The sequence below is a fragment of the Moschus berezovskii genome, chromosome 15 (assembly GCF_049115385.1).
Source record: "Moschus berezovskii isolate FMDL1 chromosome 15, NW_MosBer_1.0, whole genome shotgun sequence".
Lineage (NCBI taxonomy): Eukaryota > Metazoa > Chordata > Mammalia > Artiodactyla > Moschidae > Moschus > Moschus berezovskii.
In genome coordinates, this window is record NC_142474.1 from 43,985,176 (window position 1) to 44,012,836 (window position 27,661).

Genomic DNA, 27,661 nt, shown 5'->3' on the forward strand with positions numbered 1-27,661 from the left:
AACACTTTAGATGATGGAGCAAGTGAGAGGCTGATAGCTGGAGAGGACCAGGCGAAACCGCCATCCGCTCTCAACTTAGCACCATTCTGTCCACCGCCCCCCCGCCACACCTCCAAAAACACTGGACTTTGCTACTAAATCATTTTAGGAAACCGGGGTCTGATGGGCAGAGGCGCGGAGTCCTTTACATCCAACCTCGACGCCAGCCTGAGTTTGTTTCTGATCCTCCAGGGCTAGGGTAACAGGAAGTCTGGATGGAAGCAGGAAGGATGGAGAAAGCGAAGGGGGTGATCCTTTCAAGAAACATCCAACTGCCCCCTTTACCATTTTTGCCTCCCCTATGGGGAGTGGGGGTGGGGTGGGGGTGTTGGCGAGAGAAAAAAGATGTCAAGGACCATTGTTTGCTCGTTTGGGATGTTGCTCCGCCCCCCGAGTCTGTCGTAAACCCGGCGCCGGACTAAAATAAACCCCAGATCCCGCAGCTCTGGGGGCTCGCCGCGCCGCCGACTCCAGGTCACAGGCGCAGCCGCGGCCGAGGTGGCGGTGACCCGCGCGCGCCCCGGGCCCCCCTACCTGGCCGCCCGCCGAGCCATGTCGTTGAGCCCCAAGCACACGACGCCCTTCTCCGTGTCCGACATCCTGAGCCCCATCGAGGAGACCTACAAGAAGTTCGGCGGCGCCATGGACGGCACGCCGCCCGGCCTCGGGGCACCCCTGGGGGCCGCCTACCGCGCGCCGCCGCCCGGGCCCTCGTCGCAGGCGGCGGCCGCGGCGGGCATGCAGCCCCCGCACGCCATGGCGGGCCACAACGCGGCGGCGGCGGCAGCGGCGGCGGCGGCAGCGGCGGCGGCCGCCACCTACCACATGCCGCCCGGCGTCTCGCAGTTCCCGCACGGCGCCGTGGGCGGCTACTGCAACGGCGGCCTGGGCAACGTGGGCGAGCTGCCCGCCTACACAGACGGCGTGCGGGGCGGCGCGGCCGCCGCGGCCACCGGCTGGTACGGCGCCAACCCGGACCCGCGCTACTCGTCAAGTGAGCGGGGCGAGGAGCGCGGGACTGAGGGCCGAGGATGGCGCGGGCATTCCCCGCCGCAGCCCGGGGCACGGGGAGCGCTCGGGAATCCGGCCGGGAGTGCGCGGGGAGTCCTGGGACCCTGACACACTGAGCGCGCGGGGCGTCCTGGGACTCTGGGACTCCGAGCGCGCGGGGCATCCTGGGACCCTGGGACCCCGAGCGCGCGGGGCGTCCTGGGACCCTGGGACCCATCCGGCCCCGCCGGCGTCGCGGCCGCCGCGGTGTGAAGAGAGCGGGGCGGCGCCTGCTGACCGGTCTTCCCCTTGGGCCCCTCCCCAGTCTCCAGGTTCATGGGGCCGTCGGCGGGCGTGAACGTGGCTGGCATGGGGTCGCTGACGGGCATCGCCGACGCGGCCAAGTCGCTGGCGCCCCTGCACGCTGCGGCGGCGCCGCGGAGGAAGCGCCGCGTGCTGTTCTCGCAGGCGCAGGTGTACGAGCTGGAGCGGCGCTTCAAGCAGCAGAAGTACCTGTCGGCGCCCGAGCGCGAGCACCTGGCCAGTATGATCCACCTGACGCCCACGCAGGTGAAGATCTGGTTCCAGAACCACCGCTACAAGATGAAGCGCCAGGCCAAGGACAAGGCGGCGCAGCAGCTGCAGCAGGAGGCCGGCCTGGGCCCGCCGCCGCCGCCGCCGTCGCCGCGCCGCGTGGCCGTGCCCGTGCTGGTCAAGGACGGCAAGCCCTGCCAGAACGGCGCGGCCACGCCGACGCCCCAGGCCGGCCCGCAGCCGCCCGCGCCGACGCCAGAGCTGGAGGAGCTGTCGCCCAGCCCGCCCGCGCTGCACGGGGCGGGGGCAGGCCTGGCGGGGCTGGACGCGGCGGCGGCGGGGGACTACGGTGGCGGCGCGCTGGGCGCCAACCTGCTCTACGGCCGGACGTGGTGACGACGCGGCTGGCCGGGGGTCCCGCCGCCGCCCGCGGGTCTGCGCGCGCCGACGGCTGAGCCGCCGCTCGCGAGCGAACGGACGGATCGCGGAGAGGGGTGGGCGCCGGGCCTCCGCTGCGGGTGGGGACGCGACAAGCCCCGGCATCGAATCCTGAGATCGCGCCGGCCAGGAGGCTTTGAGGTGATTGCCTCTTTCCGGAGGTTCCTAAATTGTGTAAAAAGCCGGCCAAGTCCACATCTACCACCACGTTCCTAACCAAAGCTCTCGGAGTTTTAAAGGTGGAGACTTAGGTGGTGTTTGTAGCTCTAAAAATCAACCCAGCTTTAACAAGGTTTTCTTCTTGAAGTGGAATTTACCGTGGGAGATTAATTTTCGAACCCCCCCCTCACCGCTCCCCCCGCCCCGCTTAAGTGCAATTTCATTAATGTTTGATGGAAAGTAAATTGAATTGTAGCTCAAGGTGGATCATGCACATAGCAACATTACTGAAGAGGAGTTATTGCCATTTAGAGAAATGGAATAAACGTAATCAAAATATTGCTTATACGAATTGATATAGCTTTTTAAACTTAATGCTGTTTTTTAAATGTTTTGATCATGATTTGGCAATGAGTGTTTGTATATTATCCTAAAAGAGGCTTTTCCTCCTAAGATGCAGCTCATCAAAAGAAAGGATTGTAAGCTACTTTTTATATGGAAACTGGTCTCCCAAAATCAACGGACAAAATAAATTATACCCTATTCTACAGACATGTTATTTACTCTTTCTAAGGTATTTGATTATCTGAATTAAAGTACCTTGATAAAACACTAGAACAAGCAAGCAAAATTGCTAAGACAGACATCAATTAATCTATTTTTCAAAGCATGTCAAGAAGGAAGAAAATAAGGTGACTTATTGAATGGTAATCAGTTTGTAAAGAATCAGTAAAATATTATTTTCTCATATTTAGAAGTTAATAGGGGTTACACACCGATTTTGTTGGTGTTTTCTTGTACAGATAATGTATTTAATATGCTAAATTATATTTCCTATGTTTCAAAAGGATATTTAAATATAACTTAAAAGAATTTAAGTACTTTTTTTTGTAAATGTCAAATGATCATTTCTTTTTCACTAAGTTGTATAGGCTTTTTTTTTTTTACACTAGTTGGCATGATGTGACAACACAGCTCAGTTTATTCATGATTTAAAGAACTGGTAGTAGATTTAAAATGCTAAAAGAAGGCTGGAGAAAGTGAGTTCATAAAATGAAGAAAAATTAAAGACATAACATGGATAATGCATGTTTTACAAATGACCAAAACATTTCCCAGAGACCCTAAACCTCTTCTACATTTGAAATTTTAGAATTATAGTTTGAAGTGAAACATTTTATTTCATTTCATTGCTTGGGTATTTTTCCAAACTGTGCAGTGTTTTTAAAAATTGCACTTTCTCTAAATATATTTTCTACAGTAAACAGTAATAATAATTAAAAACTCCAGTTCCCTTCACAAAGAGAAAAAAAAACACTAAAGAAGCAAGTGAATCAATCTTTATCAAGGGGCTGTGAATGCATTTTTGTAAAATGATAACTGATTTTTAACACATTCTACACAGAAAGGAAATTTGAGCAGAAAAAATATGAAAATGATACAGTACACTTTCAGAAAATTCTCCCAGTTTGAGTTTTTGCATATTAATAAAATAGATTTTCAAAATGCTAGCCAGGCTAGTGTAACTATTACTGATGTGCCAGATTTAAAAATGCTTCTTTATATTGATTCCTTCAACTTCTGAAATTCTACTTCTAGAAAACATGTTATAAAAGCTCACATGGTTTGTAATTTTTTTTTTTTTTACAGCCCAATACTTAACAAAAACAGTAGCTTATGGACTAAGGGTTCCGAGTAACATATTTAAAGAAAATAAATCTTCATGCACAGTTTTTCCCTTGATAATTTCTGGAACAAAAAAATCCCTTAGACTAAGTGAACTATCAATCAAAAAGACAATTAAGAAGAAACAGCCTTCTTTATACAATATTTTCTGAAAGTGTATTTGGTACAGGCATATCTTTTTCCTTTCAGTGTTCCTTTAAATAGTAAGGGACTCAAGCCAGAGGTGATTGCTGGAGAGAGCTTAACATTGTGCACCCACAAATGTACTGAGTTTATTTGTGCACATCCAGAAATTAGGATAAAGTTTGCTTTTGAAACATTAAAATAGAAAATGTTTATACTGTAGAGTTCCACATTCTGATTAATGCGAAACAAAAGCTTTTTTTTCTTCTTTTGCAATTAGTGCTTTGCAGATCTTTTATAAAAACACAAACGGCCAGACTAGGTGAAACTCATTAACTGAAGAGGAGGATAAGTGTCTTCACAACCAAGAGGGAGGTTGGCGCAGGGTCTAAGTGGGAACAAAGCCCCTCCAAAGTTTAGCAGAGGCCACAGCAAAACTCGGTTTGAGAAATGCTAACTGCGGATATCACAGTTCCTAAAGGTTTTTGGGGTTTTACAGCACTCTAACCTATTTTTTCCCAGTTGAGACCCAGAAACCAAAATCCAGAATCCAAGTTGCAGAGAGGAACGGCGGAGATTGCAGGTACTTTTCTGAAATCTGTGTTGGGATGTAAATTGAAATGGCGTGTGTGTGTGTGTGTGTGTGTGCGCGCACGCGCCCCAATGTTGAAAGATACAGGAAGGGTGTTTTGTACATGGAAGAGGGGGTGTAACCCAGTTGTCTTCCGTTTGAGGCTTTGCTTAAAACTAAAACCTAACAGTCAGAACAAGTAAGTCAATCAGACTTATCAACACAGATGTTGTGTCCAAAACTCCATTCTGCTATTGACTGTTTACTTTCAATTTAAAGCAAATCAGAGACATAATCCTGTTCACTAAATGCAAGCACCTTCCAAAGACTTGCTTTGTTAGATGCATTTCATAATGATGACTTTTAGAAAGACTTTTAAATTTGTGAACCATAATCACATCAAGACCCATGACTGGATTTTTAGATAATGAATTTGTGCATAAGATAATGCACAATGTAGTGGTGATAAAAGTTTCAGATGTAGTTGAGAATATGAATGGGACCGCCTAACTATTTAACATTAATAACACTAATACGTGGATAAAACTCTGTATGTTAATTACTCAAGTCCAGTTTTAAAAAATACAGTTACTTGCCATGCTTAAATCCAATGAGACAGGGCACTAGGGTACATTTTATTAAAAATGAATTAAGTAAGTAGACTTTTGCCGCTAGTGAAAATTGGTGAGCATCTGGGGAAGATTCAAAGAAGACTTGAAGTCAGGAGTCGCTCTCTCCAGTAAGTATGGAGATAACTGTGATTTTAGGATCACTTTTATGCCATTATTTTTTGAGCACGGAGGTTTGGAAGCTTCTGAGAGAGGTGTTTTGGTTTCCTTTGTTTTTGCTTCAGAATGTTGGAATGAAATGACTTTTATTTCAGTTTCTAAATTTCCATGTAACCTCTTTCAGTAGTCGCTTAGGTGATTTCTAATAAAGGTTTAATCACAAATGTTGCCTAAGTTTAAGTTGTGCAAACTGTTTTGCGGTAGTAAATGGTTCCATTTCCATTTCATACACACTAATTAAAGCCTGTTACCTCTGGCCCTCGTGCCGTCTATGCTGTCTCAGATAACTAGCAATGCAGACGTTCACCTCACCCTGAGTGGAGAAGAAATCCGCCGAGAATGGACCGCTTGCTAGTTGATTAGTTTTGGAGCTCGGGGGCCGGAGGCTAGCGGGTCTGCTCCAGGCAGCCGCGGGGCCGGACGAGCCGGATGCAGGCCACGCCCGGGACCGCGCCGCCTGCGAACCCGGCTTCCAGGTTACGTCGGAGAACGACTGCATTCTGATTTCCCAGACAAGTTAAATTCACTTACCCTCAGGCTTAGAACTAAAAAAACTAGCAGCCTCGGAGAAGACCCTTTCCGCTGTCTCCTTCCAGCGCCAATGATCGCATGCGTGCGGGGCCAAGACGACGCTGGCCGGCAGCGAAGCTGCGGCGCGGGGCCCAGGGAACTCGGGTGATGATGCCGCCGACGCGCGCCCCCCAGAGCCGCCCGCCCGGCCCTGGCTCGGGGTCAGCCTGCAGGTCACCTCCCCACCTGCTTCCCCGACGCCGCGCGGCCGTACAGCGCTCTGGGATGGACGGATGGCCGTGTGCTGCCCTCGACCTTACCCTGAAGACAGTCGCCCACCACCGGCTCTCAGCGCCGCGATAAAGTCGGGGTGTTCCCAGGTTCTTAAATGCTTATAAACCTTCATCATGAGACCTTGAAAAACTTGGCCCTACTCAAGCATAGTAAGGTGGAGTACAGTTAACTACACAAAATCGACCCGTTGGCTTTATTTACTCCTGAGTGTGGAGGGGGCTAGTTATAGCTTTAAAAGCGCCATTGAAAGTTCTAAAAAGCCTTTGTTGAAATAACAGGGCCTTTTTCTGGAAGATTCAAACGTGGGGACAAGTTGGAAAGAGATGTCAGAGTAAGGAGAAAGGAAGCAAGGGCTCACCACTTGCTAGCGGAAAGCTAGGAGCTTAATTTTCCCATCAGGCTTTTGCTTATGTGTCTTCAAAACACTTAAAAACATTTTCAAACTTAATGTGTTTTGATCAGTTACGTGCAATGGTGCAAAAAACCAAGTCAAAAACAATGACTTTAGATATGCTCATGAAAACTTAAAAAACCAGATCAAAATTAAAGATCTGAGAAAATCTAGGTCCTGTAGAAGTGTGGCTATAGGGTACTTATGAAGCTGTACACCCTAAGACATGTACATGGGCTCCTTTGGAATATGCAATACTTGATTCAAGTGTTACACATTTTTAATATTCAGAAGATAAACAGCATTATTCCTTCACTGTATTGTGATGGTAATATATAATGGTTAATTCCCAGCAGAGACTCTTTATCTCAACAATAAAGAACCCTGCTCTATTCACCCATCATCAGCAATGAACTCAATAGCTTCAAAATACCTTCCTATCCAAGGTTAAGGTGAGATTTTTCCTCAATAGATTTACGATTAACAAATTGCCTTTGTTGAATATTAAAGCAAAAATGTCGAAAGTCAGAAAGACAAACCTTATTTTACAATCTGAGGCTAGAATGGAAGAGTGGACAAGTCTTCATACATGTGTCTAAATTTGTTGTGGAAAACGAAAAACACATATGGAAGTGCTTGTGTGTGACCTGCAAGCATACATTTAAGGAATTAGTGTACTTAGTAGCAAGGAAAAAATGAGTACAAATTGGAATCTATTGTGAAATAATGCAAAAATATACCAAGGAGCATAGACAATTTAGCTAGGAATTAAGCTTTTCAGGTTTTCTTTTTTAAATCCTTTATTCATTTCTGGCTGTGCTGGGTCTTCATTGATGCACTCGGGGTTTCTCCAGTTGGGTGTGCGGGTTTTCATTGTTGTTGAGTACAGGCTCTACGGCAAGTGGCCTTCAGTAGTTGCAGTGCTGGGGCTTAGTCACCCCGTGGCATGTGGAATCTTCTTGGACTGGGAATTGCATTGGCTGGCAGATTCTTAATCACTGGACCACTAAGGAAGTCCAAAACTTTTCAAGTTTTCTTCTTTCTGCTCTTCCACCGTGTTTTTTTTTTTCAACTAAAGTATAACTGACCTACGACACTGCATTAGTTCCAGGAGCGTAGACTGATTCCAGAATTCTATACATTACAAAATGATCACCACAATAAATCTAGTTACCATCTGTCACCATACAAAAATAATATTGATTATATTCTCCATGCTGTAAATTTCATCCTATGATCAATTTATTAGACCCCTGAACTTTTCTCAAAGATTTTTCTCAAACTTTGAGAATTCTCAAAGATTTAAAACAAATCTTTAAAACTGCAGCACAAATATGCATGAAATTTGTAAAATGGAGATAATCTCATGATGATTTTATAATTTGCCAAATTAGTAGTAGAAAGGCACACATGAGTCAGATGGGTTGTCTTTCTGACCATATCCTCTTAAAATCTACTTCTTCATTGATTTTCTTTTGACATCTAATTGTAAAATTCTGATATACTGATTTCAAACCCATACACTTGGCCAAGATTTTCAAAGTTTAAATACTGTAAAAGGAAAACAACAAGAGACGAGTTCTAAGTTTTGCATTGTTTTTTACTAAAGTCCAGAAATTTCCATATGACAAGTACATCAATGAAATGTTCCCAAAGAAATACTGAATATACACTCTAGTTAGCTGAGGGTTCCAGCTCAAGAGTTCATACCTAATTCTTGTGCATTAAAAATCAGCATGGATCTTAGATGATCTAGAATACACTGTGTTTTGAAATCCACAGCTGGTTTGATTTTTAACCATAATGAAAAACCAGTATTCCTATTCCATCAAATGTGTTTTACAAGCAATAATAAATTCAGATCCACTGTATTATGCAACACACATCTTTGGAAGGCAACATAAAACAGTGAGATCGGATCAGTAGAAATATACAGTTAAAAGAAATACACAAAGTACTGTAGTTTTATTAAAAACTACTACTTGAGAAAGAAATCTTTCCACAAATAGCATAAAACTGTAGAATGATGAAAGGATCTGGGAAAGCTTTACAAAAGCCTAATTCCAACTGTATCTTCCTGAGGGTGGTGGCAAAGGGTATTTCCTTCCTTCTCTGGGATATCCCTGAAGGGGAAAAAAAAAAGCAAAAGTTTACTTTGTGGATTAACATTCCTGCAAAGAAATTTAATCTTACTTCTTGATAGAAAAACATACCAAAAAGAAAGGGACTATTTCTTATAGGTATATCACATGGATGATCTCCATGAACATGTGTATTTGGTTTTCAGCCTCTTCGAAAGCTGCATGTGAGTGGAAATTAGCATAAATGCTATCACTGACGACTAACCAAATCAGCCTTAACAAGCGCCTAAGAAATCCCTTAGAATGTACACAAATGAAGGACAGTTAAGTGTATTGTATAAAACACTTGTCAGTCTCGCCCACTACCAGACCCTCCCCCAGCCCCCTTGGTATTTCAGGCCACATTGTGGGAAGGTGCCCACATCATCCTCAGACATATTAGACTAGGAAAACGGTTTTGCTTAACCAAGGCAGGAGCCTGCTGCCTCAGCTGTTTGTTTAGCTATAAATAATAGTGGACCACATTAGGTTATAACATAATCAATTACCGGGAACTTTCATTAACATTTCCGAGTATGCTTCCAAACACCACATTTGGTACAACCTAAAGACAAATGTGATGTGTCTGCCATCACAACTCCTTGTTTCTAGGGAAGATGCTGAAATGGACCCCTTTCCCCATACTGTCGCTCAGAGCACTTCACTAGTTCTCCACTGAAAATAGACTGAAAGTATAATTTTACTGGTTTTAACAGTGAACTTCTACAATTTAATACTGCTTCAAAATTCTAATTGAAAAAGAAATCTCTGCAGAAAAAAAGGCTGAAAAAGAAATGTATTTCCTAAAGGTCCTAAACGATTTAGATCTCCTGAGTGAATAACAATTATACCTCCTGGAACAGCAGAAAGCACCTCTAAAGGGAGGGTCTCCCCTAAAGGAGGCAGGAGAGCCACTGAACTGGGGTCAGAAGTTAACAGGCACCCCCAGCTCTGCTGCTGAACAGCAGGAGATCTGAGGTTTCAACTCCTGACTTGGAAAATGAAGGAACTGGACTCAAATTTCTCCAGAGCTACTTCTAGTTGCAGGTGCACCTTCCTTTCAATAATAGTCACTGTTTAGGTTGCCTGGTGTCACCTTGACTCTAGCAGCATAAAGTCTCAATCCAGAGAACCTGCTGATATCATCTGTAGAGATTCTGGGCAGACAGTATGTATGCAAAGTAATATTATATGTCTAAAGTACTGTCACAAAATTCTCTCAAAGGACAACTAAGATGGTTATTCTCTTGTAAAGTGAACTGAGACTTTTAAGAGTACATCAAAAAAAGTGTGAAGAAAAGATTTTCTTAGCTGGCAGGAGATTCTTCTCAGTTGTCAGAACAAAGGGACACATGGCAAAAACCTGAGTTAGAAAATTAATATTCGAAGCACTGCAAAAGGCTGAGGTAACACAAGGTAAGCAATTTAACAACCACTTCACATCACCACAGGTGCCAACTCCACGAATACTACACACTCTGAATCGCTGCATTCAGACCCTGCTCTCTGGCAAGCACTGGATTAAAGGGCATGTAAATACTGGCCAGGGTGTCAAATGGCTGAGGGACAGACTGAGGCAAACAGACCTCAGGCTTAAATGTTGCTACAACTGGATGTTATAAAGAGAAGGAAATAAAGCTTCCTCTTACTGAATTTGTCTAAGAATTACTATACTCAATGTATAGCTGGTTTAAATTTAGTTTAAAAAAGTGGGAAATTAGGAGAAATTTCATCCCATGAAGATACAACAGATAAATCAAGACAGAAAACTCCTAAGGGGAATAAAGGTAACAGCTGAAAAGGTGAGAGATTACTTTCAGCTTCTAGAAAATTACCATTCATTTTGAGAGATCTAGTTTCTAATAAAACAAAAAGCAACATCATAAGGAGAAACACTATGTTTTGGTGCTGGACCATATTTGTGCTAAATATTGGACTGTTGTGGTTAAAGGGGCTTTTGGTCTGAAAATTCTTCAGCATCTTCAAAGTACAACCTATTCAGTGAGGCAGATACTCACCCCATAAACATTTTTAATGAGAGATCCAAGGGCAACTGAGCTACTCTTAACAGTACTTACACAGAGATGTTTTAAAACAACCAACCAACCATTGAGTCCCAAGAGGCACGGTTAGTACAAAATGAGCAATAAGCTTCCCACCCCAAAGCCCAAACCACATCCATCACCTGTCTCCCTCCACGATCGTCACGTCTGGGTGGATACCCGCCTGGCCCAGCTAGCATCTGATACTGGTTTGGCTGGAAGGCTGCATTTTGGGTTTGGAGCATCCGGTTCCATGGTAGCAGAGGTTCGGCCCCAACACCTCTGTGGAAAAGCATCACATTTACATTAAAAGTCCAAATCTCGCAGGTATCATTTCCAAATTTGGGACAATCCAATGTGCCCTGGATGTGTCGTATGGGATATATAGGATCAGAGTGGCCTTTAGGTCCCTCACAGCAAGTGTAGTGTATGTAAGATATTTCATGAAATATCAGCATTTGTTTAAAACTCAGTTGAATCAGAAAGATCTGACTTAAAATTTTTTTTTTGTTCATCTTCAATTGTAAAGTTTCCTTTTTAGTCAGTAAAGTTTTGGACCCAAGATCACCAAGTTGGCTACATTTTAAGATGCTATCCAAAGAGTAAACATGCACGAGACAAGAGAATGAAGCTTTATTTTAAAAAATGTCCAGGCTCGTTCTTGGAGTCCATTCTTTCTAGTTAATTGCACACTGCAAATGAATTCTTACTGCTGAGTATTTTGAATCTAGGGTAGGGGACTTGGCTGTTTTTTCCCATCCATTATTCTGCTGAATATGTCAGAAGGTCTGATAGGGAGGAAACCTTTTCAAGTTCTATTGATGCGGCTTTCAATTGACCATGGTGACCTAGCAACATGAGCACTAATTGGCATGGACTGACTGGCATTTGGTGTACAGTTTACATGGGAACACAGATTCAAAAGCTATTATAACCCAGTTTGCTGGCCTGGATTACTGGTCAAAAGAAATGTTTTAATTGTTTTCAAGTGCCTATTTTAACTCTGCAGATACAAAACAACAGGTATGAAGTATTAAATCATAACAATTTAAAGCTGTCACATAAACAGTGTAGCAAAGATTTACCCTCTAAAGGCAATCACCCTGTATGACACAGCTTTCTTGAGGTATTTTCCTCAACTTCCATTTTATTCAACAGTCACTACCAAGAATAAACAGTAGCAAAATTCCCCAACGTACCTCAGCAGTAGAAGCTTTGGGGGCTGTTACATACATTGGGAGGAATTATAAGAAAACCTGAAATTTGCTAAAGCACTGAGTAGCTGGTATTAGCTATGACCACATCAGCATATGAATCTCACTGCCTAGGTCTTAGGGGGGAAAGCCCAAGGCTGGGCTCACCGGGTAATGGCATTCTTCTCACAGCTATTCAAGCCTGAATCCATCCTCTCCACCCCCACTCTCCTTCCTTCACTTGGAGCTTGCCCTTTAAAACAAACAAACAACAAAACCAGCAAAGATAACTATTTTTGTGTGATGTCTCCAAGAACTGCTCTCTAAAGAATTCTAGAAAGGCCAGTGCTATTCTTCACAGTTAGTGATGGGACCAGAACTCTAATGATATAATCTGCTGTGAGTCAAAATAAACTGAAAAATCTGTAACTCAGAAAAAATATGCACATATTCAGGGCTTTTAATTATTTTTGAATTCACTAATACAAATATATTTCAGTGAGAATGGCTCAACTGTCAAGCAGGAACAGCTCTGTATGCAGAAAAGACATGGTCTCTTCTGGTCTCTGCAGGACTGAGCAGTTAAGGTTCGTGGTGTGACCAAGGAGGCTCCTGAAAATCGGGCCATTAATGCAAAACCCGCTTGTTCCACGTACAGCTCACACATTGTATGAGCTGTGACCATGTTTTCTCCACAGTTTTACAACAGTAAAACTCAGTCAACTGAGTTTCAGGAAAATGAAACTAAATGGCTAAAATACATTATAAATGCACTTCTACATTATTTTATGACCTAAAGACAGGAACACGGCCACAATGTAGAAGCACAAAGTTCTCTTTTTGGTTTAAAATGATTAACTGAAATGTTTTTTGACAAAAATATTTATAAAAATAATAATTTAATCAAACAGTTACAAAAATAATTAATTAAATGGAAAGAGCCATGTAAGAGGGACATGTACGACTACCCTCTTTTGCTTGGTAGTGGCAGAAAGACCTTTATTTTACCTAAGTTTATCATATTTCTATACTAATTATATCAGTTTTCAAATACTTTTACAAACTGAAATCTGCCCTGGAAAATACATTCTAAATCTGAGATGGAAGTGCTGAGACTGACACATTTTAATTTTTTTAAATGAGTAGCTATTGATTGAGGCAACTTATTTGAGGCATTCCGCAGTGGATGGCAACAATATTCTTAAGTTTCTATACTACTACTGTTTTGGAAAGTAGCTGGCAGTATGACGTAACTATATACTACTCATTGGGATATTTTTAATTTATAAATACACACACACATATATATATGTATATGACAAATCAGCTTTTAAAAATCTACCACTGAGCTTAGTACCCATTAAGTGGAAAAACTAAATGGCCACTTTGGATAAGATATGGCCAGAAAAGAGACTCCGCCACTGGCAAGGACACAGACAACAGGCCAGCACCCAGGGGAGGAGGACGCACGAGCTGGGCATTAATCACCATCATGACGATGGCTAGGCTGTCCTTTTGAGGGGAGGCAAAGGTGGGAGCGGGGTGCTCCTGTTGTAATTTAAGTGAAATGAACATATGAATTATAAACACTATCTCAAAGTAGGAATTAATTCAAGAAACAGTGTAGTTTATTTAAAAAAAAAAAAGTACACTTAAAAAATTTTCTTCTCTAATAGGGTTCTCAACCAAACACTTAACAGTGCAGTGGAAAAGTACTGAACTAATGATCAGTGAAACCTGGTTCTAGTAAGAATTCTACTTACCAGTTGTGACATCTCAGCAAAGTCAAAGTGAGTTTGTATTTTCTCCTCTATGTCACATAAGGTCAGAAAGGTTAGACTGACACAGGCTACAGAAATGAGTGATGTATCTGATAAAAGTCTGGCTAATGGAGAAGTTTAGGAGGCTAAATTCAAACTTTGTTTTCTTTAAGAATAAACGGTGTGTTTCTTAAATGACCATGCTCTAAGACATAAGAAAGAATTCTATTAAGCTCACACGTAACTTCTGCCTTATGGCACAGTTTTAGTTTCTGACTGAAAGTAAACCAAAACTCTGGGTTCACAGAGTCAATCAGGAAGATACCAACTTGACTAGGGCACAGATCATCGATCAAAGAAAAACCCACGGATGTCAGGACATAAGTGACAATCTTAGGGGAGCTTAATGTGGAGAGGGAAGGAAAGCCGTAGGACTAAAGAAAAGGTGTCTCAGAGGGGGAAGGACTTCTCTGAAGTCCCTGTGGCTTCATGGGACAGGATGCTCAGAGCCAGTTTTCCGATGAGTTTTGCTCGGGTGAAAAGTTTCTTGGTAAAGAATGGTATGGAAAAGAGACTTCAGATAAGATACTGAACTGTGGGCTTCAGTTTCCTCATCTGTAAAAGTAACAACATCTACTTCAAAGCGGGGACAGGAGGAATAAATGAATTCATGTTTCTAAAAGCATGTTATTAGCACAGTGCTGGCACTTCAGTGATTATTAAATAACATGGGAAAAAGCAAGCAACAAAGTGGAGAAACCAAATCTTAAACATCAAACATGACAAACGTTCTGCAGAAGACGGTCATCTAAGGTAAGATCAGTGTGAATGTGATAATATGTCTTTAGAAAAAATTCACCCCTCACTCATTTAGTGTGACAATGGTGCTAACTCTGAGGATGCTGAAGTGGTGCATACCATGTGCCCTGAGTACTTACACTGAAAACCGAACATAAACACAGGCAAGAGCAGTCGTTCTAAATTAAAACCCAGCTTGCACTAAGTAGCTGATACTATTAATAAACAATTGAATAACATAATTTCTTTTATCTTCTTGAAGAAAATAATGAAATGAGGTTTTGGAGTCTCTAAAAAAAGAACTTTTTTAAAGGGGTAGAGGTTATAACCCTGTTCAAATAACAACACTTCATTCATTTCAGATGTGAACAGATCAGGCTGCTAAAACGGCAGAGGAGAGGCGAACAAAACAGATCAGGACTGGGAAGGCAAAGAAGGAAGTCGTGCTAGGAGAAGGCTTAAACTCGTCTCAGCATTTACCGATGCAGGCAAGACCAGCATGAGACGACAGACTTTAAAGCTGCCCTTAAAAATTATTCTTCAGATGTTAATATAATTATTCATAACACGCCTGGCTGCCTTGTCGTGCAGAGACCACCTGACTTAGGCGAGCACAACTTATCAATGAAAGAACACATGTCAAACATCCCTTGTTATTAAACCATGTCACATTCTTCCTCGTCCGTGGTACTTATTAGACTGCAGATCCCATAATCCTCTTCTGAGTCCCTTCTGAGTTTAATTCAGTTCAGTCTTAAGTAGTTGAAGAAACTGTTTTCAGTGGCAACTAATAACTACTGACCTACAGTGACACTGCACTACAATAAGCTTGTCAACCCTGAAAAAGTTGTACCAAAGAAGCTGATTAGGACTTCAAGAGGTCTGCAGCAAGAATCAATGGTTGGTCTGTACTGACACTGTGTTGCCGGCAAAGAAATGATAAAAGTGGAACCCCATTAGTTATGCCTCATTAAGCTGCACAACTCTTCTAAAAAGAAATTTGTTTAGCCTGACCAAAACCTAATACAATTTTAAGCTCTCTGTGTTGCATTTTTCAGGGCACCTCAAAAGCATCAATAAAGTAAAGGCCAGGAACCAAGAAAAGCAGGAAACTATATACATATAAATCTTTTACTTCAACGTGTTAACCATGTATTTTCCTAAAGAATAGGCCCAAGAGAAACTCTTTAGAGGGGAGAAAGTACATTTCATACTACAGAGAAAGCCCAAACCCCAAATGCTGGTGTGAAAAATTACTGAAAACTCACTCTAAATACTAAATACTAAACTCTGCTTTAGTATTACCTGTCAAATCTTTGCTGCTGGAAAAGGGGAGGGGGACCTCGCCAGGAGTCCTGGGGCCTCACATCTGGAAGATAAACAGGAAAGGATTAAACAGATTTTTTTTTTGGGAAAAGTAATTATTATTCAGCTGCCCACATATACTATAATTAACAATTCTTGGGAAAAACTGAGACTGAATATAATAACTACCATCATTACACACCGTGGAAATGTGAAAAGATATGAAATCGACAAGGTCAACAAATTTGTCTGTAAAATTATTTCTCCTTTGATAAGAAAACATAGCTTTTAGTTTTAGAAGCCTTTCTCATTAAACTCACACGTTTCTCTTTCCCTTGCTATGTGTGTACGTGTGTATGCAAAGACATATGTATTTTATATTCATATTTTAGATGCTGTGCAAAACGATGATATTTTTGCTTTATCCATAAACAGAAACTAAACAAATAGTAACTTTAATAGAAAGCCTAAAATCTGCCCCTTAAACAGGTCGACCGGAAAGCACCCTGACTTTCTGAGCTGTGCCGACAGGACGCAGACAGCACAGTCTCCAAAACAGGCCAGAGGACGTGCTCACAAAGGGATTGCCTACTTCCCTGCTGTTTTCTGACAGTCAAACCTCTTCCCCTAACACGAAGCGAAGCTGGGAACACCAAACAAATGACAAGGAACAGGTAAGCGGCTGCTGGCCCTCTGTGTAAATGGGGTGCAGGGCACCCCCAGCGCGGCCCACAGTTGGTACCAACTGTCCGCCGCGCTGGCCCCCAGTCTCGGTCACCTCAGCCACCTTCTGGCAGGGTCTGAGTGTGACCAGCTGTTCTAGGAGCTGTCTAATGAGGTCTCCGTGTGAGGACAGTAAGGCCTCCAGACTCCCAAGGCCCAAAGACAACAAGGCTTACCATAATGTATTCAAGCTCACATTTTAATGGAAACACAAACTAGAAACATGCTTTTCAAAATTACTTTCTTAAAGGAAAGAAGAAATGAAAGCTTATCTCTGGTTAGCAACCAAAAAGATGCAATCTGGGTTTACTTGAGGAGAAAAAGAAAGAGAAGTAGAACGGTGCTTTAAAACCTCCTGCCAAGGAGAATCACGAACAAGTAAAGGCACCTGGCTGCTCACAAGGGTTCCAGCAGGAAACACCTGGCTGCTTCCGCTTTGGAAGCAACATGGCCAAGGTGCTGGCCCAAAGAAAGCCTCCGAGGTGGACAAACCAGCCTAGGGGAGCCACCCAGTCCTGGGCCAACAGCACATGCGTACATGAGGCCTCCACCTCCAACACTCCCAAGCAGAATGCTCTTCCAAACTGAAAGAGTGATGGCAATTCCAGTCAATCTGAATTACGCCTCCCTGTCATCTCTTTAAAACCACACTGTTGTTTAGCTGCTAAGTTGTGTCCGACTCTTTGTGACCCCATGGACTGTAGCCCACCAGCTCCTCTGTCCATGGGATTCTCCTGGTAAGAACAATGGAGTGGGTTGCCATGTCCTTCTTCAGGGGATCTTCCCAACCCAGGGATTGAACCTGCATCTCCTGCACTAGCAGGGGGATCTTACCACTGAGCCACCTGGGAAGCCCTAAAAACCAAAAAAACCAAATTAGTAGCAGTCAAACCGAGAACAATGCTGATGACGTTTCCAATAATGATGTGGTCATTATTCAGACCTGAATGGAAACTCAGAAAGCTCATCACCACACAAGTCACAGGAAGCAGGGCCAAGAACCCTAGTCCAGGCCTGAAGTAATGTCCGAATCACTATGCACCATCAGGAAATCTAAATCAGAGGAGGTAAAACCAGAACTTCTTACAAGACAGCAATCATTTCACCTGTGTGGTTTATTTCTATAGAGAAACCTAAAATACACATACTCCAAAACACTCTATGATTTTCAATGAATTATGAGAAAGGAATCTACCAACAGTAAAACCACACTTGGGCCACTTTTTCTGATCATTACTTTGTTAAACTTGTAGTCCATAACTATTCAGATATTGTACCAAACTTAAGTTTGTGAAAACTGGTAAAATGTTTCCAGAAGCATTATAGTTTAGTGTCTTATTTAAACAAAGTTAATTAATATAAGAAACATCACCATGGAACAACTAAGCCCATGGGCCTGTGCTTGAGAGCCTGGGAACCACAACTACTGAAGCTCACCTGTGTTCTTCAAAAAGAGAAGCCACCGCAGTGAGAAGCCCACACAGCAAGGAAGAAGCAGTACAGCCAAAAAATGAATTAATAATAAAAAAAAAAGATCAAAGGAAACACAGTAAATTTCATTTGGACCCCTGTCTAACTCTGTACTTCACATATTCCAAAATCACTATGGACAGCCCGGAAACAGGCCTCCTTTTTAAAAGACTTAATTCTGTGATTTGGGTTGCATGGTGTCTATATACAGTGTCACTGCAAAGTACGCACTCTCCACGGGACTGCCCCCTAATACGAGGAGAATCGAATGAAGATAATAAAAAAAAATACATTCATATTAAGAAAAGCCTTCAGAAATGTTTATCCTAAGGTTTTATGAAAAGTAAAGGTAGGAAAAAAAGCAGGTGTATTTCCTCCCAGGAACACTGTAAGTGGAGGGAAAGTCCTCAACATTCTAGAATATTTACTACATCCGAATATACCACGTTGTTAGATTAAGCACACCAATTTCTAAGGAGAAATGGAATGTAAAGTTCACTGCGCACAAATGTTTTCTTCGGAGAGGCAGAGCCCTTCTCAGCAGTCCAACTGTATCCCTACAAGTGCCCAGGAGAGCGGCTGGAGTTCCTACTCCACCAACTCTGGTATGCCAGGTGCTTTCCTCTCTGTTTCTTATTCACTATTTCTTACCACCAAGACAATCTTCTTTCCAAACTCAGCACATGCAAAAATTATCGTGTTTTGTTAAAAACCTAAGCAAATTTTATAAGACTTTTAAAAATTCCATCACACGACTATTAAAATACCTCTTGCTCTCAATCAAAGAAGAAAACTAAAGAGGATTGACAAACTTCAAGGCTACCTTTAAACAAATCTCTTCATGTGGCTCTGAACAATATATATGGCCCTTAAGTGTTCATAAAGCAGAAATACTTCCTGGCTGACAAGTAATGAAGTAGAATGTAAAACAAACTTATTATCATTCATTTGTATGGCTCTAACAGAAGATCCATTAGAGAGGGGAAAAAAAATTCTGAGATACTGAATTGCACTTCAGAAAGGTAGGAGCACAAGACAGAAAAAATGAGAGCTAATTTTTTCCTGTGATCTTTAAAAACACATCCGTTTTCTAGAGCTCTACGACCACAGAAACCAAGGTTTTACCAACAGCTCCTCAAGTGACAATTTACCTAATCAGCATGGCAATCACAGAAAAGATCCCATGTTTACTGATTGCCACTAATCAAAAATCACTTTTCAAATGCAGATAACTGACAAGTTTACGGACTGAAGAGAAGTGACATGCCATGTTCTCCAGGCTGCAGAAGCGAATGCTTTATTCATGTCGAGCACTCAGGGCTGCACTTGACTCCAACAGTCCCCGGACAATCAACCCATCAGCCAAAAACTGACACATCAAAGACAAATCAAAGACCGATAGCGAGACGCCTGCAGCAGACACTTGACAGAAACTGGCTCTGTGACCAGTGGCTCTCCTTGACGGAACTCAGCACCACATGAAGAAACAGCTATGATACTACAAATATTTTAAAAGACTGACTAACCAGTTTAGATCTCAATTTTATTAAAACTATTTCTAATCAAAACTTAAAGTTCAAAATTCTATAAAGAGGAACGCTATATAGAGGATCATTTACTACTTAATACTTTCATAGCACGTACCATGTGCCAGGTACTGTTTCAAGTACTTAATAACTTAAACTCATTTACCATGGAATTTTGTGAGATGGGCATTCTCCGTACCATTTCAGAAATGAAATAACACTGAGTATTGATCAAAGCCTGCCTGAGGTCACAGGCTATCGAGGGGTGGAGGGGAAGCCAGGAGCACCCCCGCCACACCATGTCACTCCATGGTCCACGTGCACTTGCGCTGTTGGCTGAGGTGAGTCTCACGTTATTTTATGTCAGAAGCACCAGGAAAGCTGCCCCCTCAACCAGAGACTCAGAAGCTCAGGATCTCCAGAATCCTGAGCAATTGCCTCTCCAGAGGCAAGACTGGGGATCTGTACACTACTTTCAGCATTTTCAAAGTTTAGAATACACACACCTAATTAAAATAGGAGGGGAAACAAGCACACTTCACACATGCACTCTGGGAGTGAGCGTCTTGACAACAGAGACTCATTGGGAGAAAATAAGAAAAGATCTTATCACTGCTCTTCTTAAAAGGCTGTCACCACCCTAAAACTTTTTTGGTATTCAAAAAAGATATGAAAATGTAAATGTAAAGGATGAGATACAAATCAGACAGGAAATATATAGAGAGATACAGATGGATGGATGGATAGATGGATGGGACGGACAGACTGGTTGGCATACATGCAGGGATTCACAGAAATTGAGAGGTCACAAGAGGTCATGAAATAAATATGCCACAAAAATATTAATGATAGTAAACTTAAAAAAGAAAAGCCAAATCTTATGTTGAGCTATGTGTGAAGAGTACGGGGGAAAACTTCACAGGACATGGAATCTCCTCTCCTGACAGCTGGCAGCATCTGTCTGTGCTTATTGTACAAGTGTGACCACAGACGAGTGCAGACTTTCGCCTCTCTCCCTAACCAGAACCACTACCAAGCCTTTCCACAACTGAGTTGTGGTTCCAGAAATGAGATGTAACTGTGCACTTTTCTCTTTTAAGAAGCTTTAAAAAGCTCTTGCAAAAAAGGAGAGACACACAAACCACTGAATTCTTCGAAGGATTAAGACATGGCAACAATCTCACAGTAACCCTCACTAGAGAGATAAAAATGTAGGAAACACTTTTTAACTTGTTTTATGAGCCCAGGATGTGTGAAGCTGTAAATTCATCTCTCAAATCATAGACATGAATCAATATCCCACAAAATGCTAATACACACACACACAAAAATGGATAAATCAACATTAGGCTCATTCCAGTAATGCCAGGTTAGTGTGACAGTCAAAAATCAGTCTGTGTCATTCACCACAAAACAGAAGAAGAAAAAATAAAAAACAAAGAAACAAACATTACCACCTCAAGAAATGGAGGAAAAGCAGTTGATAAAATCCAATCCCCACTAGAAACAAGGAATAGAAGGAAACTCCTCCAACATAACAAAGGTTATCTATACATTAAAAATTTTTAATTCTTAAAATATAAATTAAAAATTTACCTAAAAATTAAATTATAACCAATATCATATTTAATGGTGAAATATTACAAGTCTTCCCCTGAAGACTGGAAATGAAACAAGGACGCCCAGCACCACCATTTATGTAGAATCACACTAGAGGTCCTAGGTAGTGCAATAAAGCAAAAAAGTCCAAAGGCATTAAGATCAGAAAATGAATACATAAAACTGTCACTACTCACAGATGACATGAATGAAAAGGGCAAAATCCAAAAGAACATACAGAAAAGACTTCAGAATAAATGAATTTTAGTGACACTGTCAGTCAATATTCAAAAATCAACTCTTTATATATATACAAGCAAGCAACTGGAAAATGACGTTTACAAGTCACCAGGTGGGGAAGGCCACCTGTTTCTTGCTCAAAGTGAATCCCTACTCTACAAAGCCTATTTCCTATTTTTAATTTAAAAAATTTTATATATCTTATTTTGGCTGCATCAGGTCTTAGCTGCAGCATGTGGGATCTTCCATCTTCGTTGGGCTATGTGAGATGTTTAGTTGCAACATGTGAGATCTAGTTCCCTGACCAGGAATCGAACCAGGCCCACTTACACAGATTCTCATTTGGGTCTGTGATGCCCTGATAAGAACTACTGACCTGGGTAATACTTCCCAAGTGTGTTGCATATCACATGTGATATGGAGATGGTTTTCTAGAGGTCCATGAAAAAGCTTGTTATCGTCGTGGTTGTATTCACTTTGATGTATATTTGAAAAAAATACATCAAGCACATCAAACCTGGAATGCACTGACTGATGATAGGAGGAAGCTGTTTAACACAGAGCCCGTGCTTTCTTTCACCTGTGCTACTCAAACTTGTTTTCTCAAACCTCAGAAACTCTACTGGACACAGTAACCTCCAAAATTCCCCATAACTGTGGTCTTGAGAATGACCAACTAAACCAAGACAAAGAGACAGATGGATTACACCTGGGCCTAGCATTCACATCTCATTTTGTTCTCCTCTTGGGAAGCCACGATACCAGCAGATAGAAGGAAACGGCCAAGAGCCACCGCAGAAAAGCACTGCCGAGGAACGTGTGAGTGAAGAGTAGGCTTTAACTATCCACCGGAGGTGCCCTCACCCACTGGTGAGCTCCTGGGGCACAGACAGCTCTTTCAAACCAATTAGATGCTTCAGTTGTATGTGGTACATCCTGATACATACTTCGCACACAGATATAAATGGAAATGCTAAGAAACACTATTTGCTCAATTTTGGGGGGGAAAGTAACTAAAGAAACTACCATACCAAGCAGCTCTCCACAGCCTATTAAACTCCATGCCCTCTGTGCTTCCTTCACTGAACAGAACAGAACCGCTCAAGTCCACAGACTTTACGATGGAGGCAACAACGCTCCATTCACTATCATTAAGATGCACAGAGAAACACACAGACAGACAGAACACAGTGAAAACAGAACCCTGAGAGCAGAAGACTGTCAGAACTCCTTTCTTACAGGGCTTCAGGTTAAAAATGCTTTTGTAAGTAAATTAGCATGAAATAATACTAAATATATGGCATAAGTATTTCCCAACAATGATCACTTTAATCTGGTTCTTTGACAGTTATAACTTTGATTTTAAAAGAGTTCTAAGGGTTCTCTGCAACAGAGTAACCCCCCCTGCTTTTTCTAAATTTAATTTTTATGAACTCTTTGAAACATTCAGAAGAAAATTTAAATGATAGGACACTTGGACTTAACAAATGTCATCATCTTGCCACATTGTCTCTTCCCCTGCCATGGGGGCTGACTGGTTGGGAAGCAATCAGACAACCAGGAATGGAGATGCGAAGGCTTCATGAAGAAAAGTAGCTTTGAGAACTTGGTACATGGCCTGTATTTTCTAGAAAATGAGCACAGCCATGGAGCTCAAACGTAACATTAAATGGGGATACGAATTAAAATGAATGCAATTACGCTATTAGGTCCACCCTTTTAGCAATGCAGATCAGAAACCACCCTTTGTCGCAGTACTTAAGCTAGGAGGTAGAACCCATTACAGAAAACGTACTTGACATGAGCTTTGGAATCTGGGCTTGTCCTCGCAAAAGTGGCCGGTACACGTTCCCCTGGAAAGCTGCAGGTGGTGGCGCAGCATTGCTGTAGACGCCAGTTCCAGAGGAGCCTCTTGGCATAACATGGCTATGAAAGGACCCCCCCCAGCCAAAAAGCGAGTTAGACACAGACATACCCATCACTATTATAATAAACAAATGCTGGCAGCCATCTCGTCACTACTAGATCTGACCAAGACAATGCAAAGTTGAAAGATTTATAATGAACAAAGTTCAAAACGGTACCTGATAATGGAGACAGCAAATGTTCATTTGTCACACCAAAGCTTCCCGATAATCATGTAAATATTTAGTACTTTATACAAAAAAAAATCATTTCAGTCTATTTCTCTTTTTCTGCATTATATTTAGTTTTGCCCTCGAAGACCTATGCTGTTGCTATCACTATACAGTTGACCCTTGAACAGCACAGGTCCACTTATACATGGAGTGTTTTCAACAGTAAATACTGGAGTCCTGCACAATCCACAGCTGCAGATTTTCAGTGGCTGAGTGTCCCTAATTCCACAGTTGTTCAGGGTTCACCTGTATATACTACTACTCTATATTTTACTGTTTTCAGTTTATTGCATCAAACATTTCCCTATACCTTTCATAGTCTTCCTAAGTGTAATGTGTATTAAGTATTACAGAATACTTACATGTTAATGTCGCATACTTTACTAAACCTGTCCACTCATTTAGTACTAGTTAGTACTAGCAGTATAGACGGCAATGCCTAGAGACATGGGTGTATAACTAGGCTCCTCTAAAATATTTTCTCAGGATAAATTCCAAGAAGTAGGAATCTGGATCAAAAGTTCAGAGGATCTTCAGAACTTAACACTCTACTTAGAGATACTTCTACGTTGCTTTCCAAACTGGCTGAAATAATGCAAAAAAGAAATCTAAAGAGTATTTTAGACTTGCATTTTTTTTTTTTTTTTACTATTAAATGAAGACTTTCAAGCAACCTGCTGAATACCTCACATTTACATAGCAGTTTAGAAACTATCCCAAGCAGTTAATCCCCACAGCTTCACGAGGCTAGTGTGATTACAACCTCCATTTCACACACAGGAAACGGAGGCAGAATGAGGTTCTGTAACAAGAATATCCAGTGGTAGACAAGGTGTCTGATCCAGTCACTCAGGACTCAGAGCCCATGATGCCACTGTCCCTTACTAGTCACTGCATAAAGTACATGCTACTGATGGTAACCTACTGCCTAAAGCCCACTTTGAATCTTAAAGCTTTCCTATGAATTGGAAATATCTATTTATGACTTATCAACATCAGTTCACAGATGATAACTCATTAATACATGCCCTAGTACTTTGCTCTTTTTATCCCAGCTTTATGTGTCTATAAGCCAGGAAAAAAGAAAATTTGAAGCTAACAAAGGCGAAGGATAAAAAACAGAAATTCACAGCAGAGGAGATACAAAAGGCCAGCAGACACTTTGAGAGGCTTGACCTCACTAACAGGCCAGGAGACGCACTCAGGCATCACGGAGGCCTCAACACACGGGCACGAGCCTAGGAGCTGCCAGCTCCTCACAGAGGGACTGTGACACCCAGAGGTTAACTCAGTCACAACTCTCTTGAGGGTAAAGAACATGTTTCATTTTTTCGAAATAACGGTCAGAGACAGCAAAATCTCTTGAGAAAATAATGGAATTCTCAGGCAACATAAAGCAATAGATAAACCAAAGACACAGAATTTAATGTAAAAAATGAAGAAAAGCAGAAAAGAATCAAAGTCATTAAAACAGCTGCAGAACAGTTGTATTTAATGATCTTGCATATCTGTGGTGTAAATGCTGATAATGCTCCATGCAAGATTCTGGACAATCAAAATACATAGACAGAAAAACCTACCACTCACCCCAAAGCCCTGAAGGCTGCAGGATCCAGGTGGACAGGCCGCCGGTCCCGGTTAAAGCCGAGCTGGGGCTTCCACTGCCGTCCGTTGCTGGATTTCTCCCAGTCACTAGGTTTCAGGACCGGTGCGGGTTTTCTAACCATTTGAAAACACAATATTTAGTTACAGGGATGGACCTCACTTACACAAAATAAACTTGAAGAGTTTATATTTTCTAACTTGTACAGTTGTTACCTTGCTCCCGGAAGCATAACAGCTTTAAAAATGTAATCTTCAGCAAACTGTGGGTCTTTAAAATTGATACTAGAAGAGAACAAGAAACAATTTAATGACTTCACTGGATTAGCCTGCTTCACTACTACCATGTAAATTCAGGTACTTATGACCTTTGTTTTATTCTTAAGGTTTTTTTATTTTTCTTTTTTTGGCTGTTCTGCATGGCTTGCAGATCTCCGTTCCCCAGCCAGGGACTGAACCTAAGCCACGGCAGTGAAAGCCTGGAATCCTAACCACTACACTACCAGGGAACTAGATACTGTAGATCTTTAAGCAGAATGACTACAATTCAGAAGTCTTTTCCCAAAATTATCTTAGCAGATTCTGCCAAACTGCCAAATGGCTGTACATCGTTCTCACCAAACTGCCACTAATCCCCAGGATGGCCCTCGTGTAACTTTATGTGCAAAGTCATGCTCCACCTAATTATAGGTGATCACAGAGAAAGAACAGACACTGCCAGCCCAACTCTTGAGAAATTCCAGTATGATACCAAACACTGGTACAAGAGGTTTGCAACAACAAAAATAAAAACCACCTTTCATTTTGTTCGGTCCATGGCAAAGACCCTGCCTTGAACATCTTCAAGAAGATCAGTGTTTGTTGCAAGAATCAGTAGAAACATTTGCAAAATCAAAAACAATGAACAGATTATCCACAGGGGAAAACACACAAAGCCTCCCTGTTGGAAGCCCACATCCTGCTCGACTGATGTGTTTCTATGAGAACGTAAACAGTCACAACTTGAAACGAGTGATGGCTGCATCCAGACTCAGACTTTTAACAAGTTGGGCCAAACTGCCTTTTTGTGTGTGCGCGCGTGTGGGTGGGTGTGTCACTGTGTGTGTGTCTCACCCAAAGCACACGTCTTCCTTCTAACAAAGTAATGTCTCTTCTAGGACTCTGGATATGCACCTAGTTTATATCTAAGAATGCTCATAGCATCAGGATTCATAATGCTAAAAAACTGTCTAAGTGTATGGGCGAATAATGGACTGGTTAAAGAAACTATGGTTCTTTCTAAAAATGGTATCCTTGGAGACTTCCCTGGTGGTCCAGTGGTGAAGAATTTGTCTGCCAATGCTGGTGATGTGGGTTCCATCCCTGGTCCAGGAAGACCCCACATGCCAGAGGCAACCAAGCCTGTGCACCACAACTGCTGAGCCCACACTCCCTAAAGCCTGTGCTCTGCAGCAAGAGCAGCCACCTCAATGGGACGCCTGTGCACCAAAACCAGAGAGCAGCCGCTGCTCAGCATAACTAGAAAAAGCCCAAATGCAGCAAGGAAGACCCAGGGCAGCCAAAAACAAATTTTCAATTTTTTTTAATAATAAATAAATAGAAATGGTATCCTCAACTGGCATTTCTTAAAATGTAGTAACAAAATACTTAATGACAAGGGGGAAATACAGGCAACACACTAGACACATGTTCACCAGAAGGTTATTTGTACACGCAACCATTTCCAACCATTTCCTTTCCTTCTCTGTGCTTTTTTATATTCTCCAAAGATCCTCTGAAGATTACAGATTACAGTTGCAATCAGTGAAAAAGGGTTTTATTGAACTGGTTGACAGTTTAGATAGCTAACTTTTTTTCTCTTCAAACAATGCCACTTAAAATAATTAGGGCCCATCTGTTAGAGAGAAACTTTTGTTAACTGTATATTTTAAGTACATAAAAATGGTTCCATTTATAATAAAATGCTATAAGCTCAAGAACAGCTGAACAGCACTTCATTGACTCAATCTGTTCCTCTTGTAAACTCACTCTTCACCATGACTGTTTTTATCTCAGATGTTCTCTACTCCAGGTGGCTTAGGGCAGGGCCAGGCACAGCAGGCAATGTGAAAGGTTTAAGAGGGAGAGAGACAAGGTGGCAGGTAGGTATGTGGATTTGGTGGGGCTTTCTAGACACAAAGTAAACAGAGAAAATTAGTAATAAAGCAAGGCCTGCAACTAAAGTATCTCAGAGCAGTTCTCTGAGTGTCAGCAGGCCTTTTCGGCAGTTTACCAAATAAATTTTCAGCATGCCTACTATATACATGGTCTCATGGTGGGAGCAGAGGCACAAACAGTGCCACCATGGGGCCTGCCTCCTCTTCTAATACGGGAGACAGACTGGAAAAGTTTAACAGTTTAGTAAGGAAGAAAGTGGAGAAGGCCACGACAGCCACAAAAAAGATGCTGATCAAAGCCTGTCACCTGCCTGCCACATAGGACCTTGTGAGCGTGCGCTAAATGCATGCGTATGTGAAGGTGGGGTCCTCATGGAGGGACCAGCCTAGAGAGCAAGGAGGAGGCGTCCCTGCAGAGCTGTGGGACCCAGATACAGAGCATGGTTCCACCAAACTATGGCAGGAA

At 42.2% G+C, this 27,661-nt stretch overlaps 2 protein-coding genes across 4 annotated transcripts in view; one reads left to right on the forward strand and one right to left on the reverse strand.

The window, feature by feature from the left end:
- Positions 1–591: 591 nt before the first annotated feature.
- On the forward strand, positions 592–1,959 carry NKX2-4 (NK2 homeobox 4). Its single transcript, XM_055424724.2, has 2 exons — positions 592–1,033; positions 1,355–1,959. Exons 1-2 carry the CDS (start codon positions 592–594, stop codon positions 1,957–1,959), a joined length of 1,047 nt encoding a protein of 348 aa, XP_055280699.1.
- A 6,143-nt stretch (positions 1,960–8,102) lies between these two features.
- XRN2 (5'-3' exoribonuclease 2) overlaps positions 8,103–27,661 on the reverse strand; it is a 62,486-nt gene continuing 42,927 nt past the window's right edge. For all 3 annotated transcript variants that reach the window (XM_055430801.2, XM_055430810.2, XM_055430819.2), the window contains exons 25-30: positions 25,256–25,324; positions 25,025–25,156; positions 23,095–23,225; positions 15,742–15,805; positions 10,829–10,967; positions 8,103–8,646 (exon numbers count right to left, since the gene is read on the reverse strand). In XM_055430801.2, the coding sequence (XP_055286776.1) occupies positions 8,581–8,646; positions 10,829–10,967; positions 15,742–15,805; positions 23,095–23,225; positions 25,025–25,156; positions 25,256–25,324 (601 nt within the window). In that variant the 3' untranslated portion in view covers positions 8,103–8,580. The remainder of the gene's footprint in view (positions 8,647–10,828; positions 10,968–15,741; positions 15,806–23,094; positions 23,226–25,024; positions 25,157–25,255; positions 25,325–27,661) is intronic.